Source organism: Furipterus horrens, unplaced genomic scaffold, assembly GCF_987537825.1.
Source record: "Furipterus horrens unplaced genomic scaffold, mFurHor1.1.pri manual_scaffold_11, whole genome shotgun sequence".
NCBI lineage: Eukaryota > Metazoa > Chordata > Mammalia > Chiroptera > Furipteridae > Furipterus > Furipterus horrens.
This window is the reverse complement of record NW_028327181.1, coordinates 719658-725000: the sequence shown is the minus strand read 5'-3', so window position 1 is coordinate 725000 and position 5343 is coordinate 719658. Positions and strand designations below refer to the sequence as shown.

Below are 5343 nucleotides of genomic sequence, written 5' to 3'. Positions count from 1 at the left end.
GGGAGTCCCTGAGCCCCAGGGACAGTGTAGGGAGCACACTCTCTGAGCGAATGTGGCCTGCGGGGTCATGACCCCGTTCCCTGGGTCAGTACCTGTGGGAGGACAGTCAGCATGTGGGCAGCTGCTGGGGTGATGGGGGCATCTCATGTTATGAGTTTATATCAGTCCCCTGCATGGAGGAGCAGCAGGGGTCACAGCCCGGAGACCAGAAATGTGGGGTGCCCAGAGCCTGAGTCCCCAGACCCACAAGCCCCAAAGGGAAGAGGAGGTGGGACCCAGCACAGCTGTGCCCAGCCCAGCCCCGCCCCCCAGCACCACGAGCTGCCCTGCTGTGTCGGGTCCATGGGGCAGAGACAGTCTCTCGGGTGAGCCGGGTTTCTAATCTGTCGCTGGCGTCACGCACGCTCCCCTCCGGGCATTTGCCATGACACGTGCTGAGCGGCCCTGATGGCAGCTCACGCGCACTGTGGGTCCCAGTCCCGTCCCCGTCAAGGGGGAGCAAAGACAGGACCCCCTCCACACTGCTTCTGGCACAAATGAGACACGCGTGTGATGCGTTTGTGTGACGCACGGTTGCAGTCTCTTGAGGTTTGGGGACACCTCGCTGTGGCGTCTGCTGTTGTCATGGGTTTGGATGGCAGTCTGCTGCCCTCACCCCCGTCCCAGGTGAACTCTGCCTGGGAATCACCTGTCCTGGAGCCTGCCCGGGCGGCAGCGCGGTCACCTCTGACCCTGGGCGCAGTCAGGTTAGGGTGGGGGCAGGCCGCCCTCCCTCCTCACCAAGCACCCCCGCTCTCTCCGGGCTCCCCAACAATAAGCCAGGTGCGCGCTTCCTCGGAACCTCGGGGAAGCGTTCCCAGCAGGCGGTTCTAACACTGTCCCCTCCTCCCTTCCCAGGGCTTCTTCATCTTCCTCTTCCACTGTGTCCTGAATTCGGAGGTACGTCCATCTCCTTGACTCCTGACCGTGGGAGGCGGGTCTCTCCCTTCCGAGCGGGTGCAGTGGCAGGGACAGCGGTGCCCTGTCAGGCGGGTGTGGGAACAAGTCCTGGACGGAGGGGCTGCTTTCTGTCAGCCCTTCCATCCCTTCCTGTTGCTAAGCAACTCCAAGCCTCCTGCCTCACTGACGTCCTGCAGGGACCGAGCGTTGGGCCGGGGGGGGCAGAGACTCAGGACCGTGCCCGTCTCTGGAGCAGGAAGGAGGGTGAAGTGACCGCGAGCTCCCAAGTCCTCAGAGCCTTCCAGAAACTGTCCTGGGGGCAAGGAGGAAGCCTCCCGCCGGCAGGGATGGCGAGGGGACCCTCGGTCATGTGGTCCTGCGGTCAGGGGTGGGCACCTGCTCTGGGCTTGGCTTGGGGCGGGCAGGGGATGCTCCGGTCCCCCAGAAGAGGTTTCACCCCAAAATGGTGGGCACAGCACCGTGCTCCTCGGCTCCTCGGCACTCAGTCTCTGTCACGGGGAATGTCTTGGGGACGACAGAACAGGGCAGACGCACCCTGCGCCACCTGGCTTTTCAGTGGAGACAGTTCGCACCAGACAGCCAGATGGGGGTGGGGGGCCAGGCGGGGGTGTTGCTGAGGAAGCAGGTGGCGGGGAAGGACGGGTCCCGCAAGGTCCAAGACCAGGGCGCAGCCCAGGCGGGGCCTGTGGTGACGGGGTGTCGTGGCCCATGTAGGCATCTGCGGAGTCATGCCTCCTGTTTCTGCCACCTGTCACCCTCTGTCCCCACACCCCTCACAGCTGTGTGTCCCGCCCCATCCAGACTTGAGGGGCCAGACCCAGCCGTTCCTCCCCGTGCGGGGCCCGGAGCACAGGGGGCACAGAATCTGCCCCTGCCGGGGAGCCCGTCACACTGGGACTGCAGCCTCCAGGCCTGTCCTTCCCCTGCGTCTGGTCTTTGGGTCTCGCGTCAGCACGGTTCCCAGGGCCCTGTCACCGCGCACCCTGATGGCTCCGGCGTCGGCCTCCGACACTGTTCTAATGAGTCCGTCTGTCCCCCAGGTGAGAGCCGCCTTCAAGCACAAAACCAAGGTGTGGTCCCTCAGCAGCAGCTCCAGCCGCAGCGCCCACCCAAGGCCGTTCAGCTCCGATGGGGTGAGTGCGGGCAGTGTCACACGGACCCTCCCCGGGCGCCCGCATCCTGGGCCCTCACAGACCCCAGGGCGCTTCCCTCGCTCTCACCTGGAAGGGGGTCCCGTCGCTGGCCTTGGAGTTTCTTTCCTGCTTCACTGAGCCACACGTGGCCTCTGCCCACCAGGGACTGCACGAGGCTCAGGCCTGCAGTCTTGTAACCCTGAGCCTCCTGTCCCTCCCATCCCTCCTCCCTGGGCTCCGTCGGCTGCAGGGTCACTGCTGGTTGGTCTTGCCCAGCCTCTCATGCCTGACCTTGGCCTGTGGGCTGCATGTGCCCCGGACTGATGTCACACCCATGTCTGGTCCTCTGTCTCGGACAAGACCGCCTGCCCCTGTCTCCTGCCCCCGCCCGGGGTCAGTACTTCTCGTACCAACTTGAGGGTGGAAGAACGTACAGATCAGCCGACCAGGACGCCGACGTCCGACGTGCTGATGGGGCCCTGTGGGCACAGGAGGCGGCAGGCACAGCTGTGTCCCGGGGCGGGCATCTCCTCCCTGCACAGGCCTGAGAGATTGGGTCTCTGTGCTGGAGTCTAGACCCTCATCTTCCGGCTTGAGGCAGCCCCCTCCTGCACGGGGCGGTGCCCACCTGCCTGCCCCCCACGCCCCTGGCAGAGCCCCAGGCGGCCCGGAGCAGCTGCCTCCCTGCCCGCCACGTAGCTTCTCGCTCAGGAGTCACATCCTCAGGAAGTCCTTCCTGGACGCGCTGACCAAGGGGTCCCCGCCCCACTTCATCCACCCCCACTCCCCGCCCCTGCTTTGTTCACTCCTTTGCTTCACGGCCGCTGTCGGCCTCCCCACCGAACGTTAACACTGTGGGGCCGGGGTCTGGTTCACTGCCGTGACCCCACAGCCAACCTCAGCACAGGGCGCTGGGAAGTACACGCAGGCGAGCGTGTGCGTGGACAGGCGGGGAAGCCAGCCAATGAGCCAGTCAGTGAACGGGTGGAGGGAGGGACCGAGGGAGGGAGGGTTCAGGACTAGACTGATGAATGAGTGAACGGAGCGACAGATGGATGAATGGGTGAATGAGGTGATGGGTGGGTGGGAGGAAAGATGGATGGATGGGTGGTGGGTGGTGGATGGACGATGTGTGAGTGAGTGAACACACACCAGAACCGGGAAGGATGCGGAAGGCAGGGAAAGGGCACCCACTGCAGGTCAAGATCCGCATTGCGGGGAGCAGTGAGGCGGCAGGAGGGCCCCCGCGCAGCCTCTGTTCCCGGGCTGGCTCCCTGCGTCCACCTGGGGCTTAGGCCTCCCGTCCTGGCGCAGGGTCCTCACTCCTCGCTCCTCTGTGGTTTGCAGACGAACGGGACCCGGCCAGGCACAGCCTCCTCCAAACCCAGCCCTTGGGACAAGAGCAGCCACTCTGCCCACCGCGTGGACCTGTCCCCTGTGTGAGCAGAGGCCGCAGACCCAGCCGGCCGGCCACTCTGAGCACCGCCCCCAACAAAATGCAAGACCCGCTCTGCCTTTGCCAGTGGGACCCTCTCCTCGTTGCTGGCTGGTCGTGGGGTTCCCGTAACAGCTGTCCCCTGTATGACAGAGACGCCCCCCTCAGCCCGCAGCCTGGCGCACAGCGACAGGCAGACACCCACCCCCCAGCTCAGGTCCCACTGTGTGCCGCACGGACCTCCCTCATCATGGCAGGCGCCAGACCTGCGACCCCGTGAGCACACAGCACCCAGGGCCACAGCAGCAGGAAGGGTGGCAGCGTCTGCTCCAGGATGGGGGCCCAGGGCCATGGAGGTGGGTTCCTGTGAGGGGGCTAAGGTCACTGTTCCCCCCGAGGGCCGGGCCGAGGTGGATGGGACACGTGGGGAGGAGTATGAGGAGTGTGTCCACCCGCTGACTTCACCCCACAACAAGCTGGTGAAGCCAGGCTTTCTGTCCGGAGTACAGCTGGTGCCGGGGTCTCCGCTGATGCCCGGGGCTGGGGGTCGTGTGCCTGGTGGCGGGGCCCCGGCTTGCAGGGCTTCAAGGCCTCTGCTGCTTGGGAAGCTTCTCAGCCCGTCCCTCCTGCATGTTGACGCTTCATCAAAGTTGGCCTTCAAATATGCCCCTTCTCCCACCTGAGCCTTCCCTCCTGTTCATGGCGGGCAGCCCGCCAGGGCGCTGGCTAGACGTTTCCCCAGGCCTGACTCCGCTCAAGAGTTTCCCCCTCATCACTTCCAAACGCTTCTGTGTGTCTCCCGAGCAGACCACCCGCAGGGCAGACAGCGGGGGGGGGGGGTGACAAGTGCTGTCTTCTGAGCTGATGTAAATTGTGGACTTAGCCCCTTTCACAGCCGCGTGTGGGCAGTGGCGCTAGGGTTTGCCTTCACGGGTGCGCACCAGGCGCCGCCGGAGTATCTGGGAGCAGGCTGTCAGGGCACCTGCGGGGGCCGGTGGGGCCGACAGTGCTGGGACGTGCGCGTAGGAACGCAGACTGGTTGTGATACCGGAAACGTCCTTTACCCTGGCACCGTGCACATCACGCAACGCCGGCCTCCCACTCAGTGAGGTCCCGAGGGCACCAGACGACCAGCACGTGTGACAGTGCCCTGCACATTGTGCACAGCCCTCCGGCTGTGCTGGGGGCACCCCCGGCTGACGCAGAGGAGGTCCCTGCAGAGCCCCCGGGGTGCTGTGACGTCCCACATGCCGCCCAGCCCGGCTTCTCCTCGTGACTCAGAAGCAGATCCCTGTCGTGCCCGTGAGCACCCAGAAGTGAGAACACTGTATTCCTAGGATTTACACTTGGATTTTTTTTTCCTTACTTAGTCCCTGGTGAAGCAAATCACCAGTAGGAACTGTCTTTAGTTTAGACGGAACTCTGTCTCTTCGCCCTGCGCACGCTCCCTTTCCACAGCTAACGGGTCAGGAGACGTGGTGGACGAGCCCCCGGCTTCCCGTGAGTGAACAGCACCCGTTATTTATACGCTTTGTATTCTGGCCCCTGCGGGACTTTACCGTCTGCGCGTAGTTGGCCAAGACGAGCTTGGGAGGAATCGTGTGTGGAGTAGCTTCAGCACGGGGGTGCGGAGAGCCCTCGGCAGTGAAATGCGCTGTGATGTTCATGAAATAAAACCTTCGTGTCTGTGAGGTACCGTGGGTCTAACATCCTTGGCTGGTGCAGGACTGAGTCTCTCAACAAAAATCCCAAGGGAAACACACAGGCCGAATCCCAGCCGGGACCTGCTTCAGGCCTTCACTGAGTGCACGCGCT

General features: G+C 64.3%; 1 protein-coding gene across 1 annotated transcript in view; it reads left to right on the top strand.

Moving 5' to 3' along the window:
- ADGRD1 (adhesion G protein-coupled receptor D1) overlaps nt 1–3732 on the top strand; it is a 65607-nt gene extending 61875 nt beyond the window's left edge. The window contains exons 24-26 of the mRNA XM_090291001.1: nt 898–939; nt 2001–2093; nt 3441–3732. Coding sequence (XP_090147127.1) covers nt 898–939; nt 2001–2093; nt 3441–3536 — 231 coding nt within the window. The 3' untranslated portion in view covers nt 3537–3732. The remainder of the gene's footprint in view (nt 1–897; nt 940–2000; nt 2094–3440) is intronic.
- Nucleotides 3733–5343: the final 1611 nt, after the last annotated feature.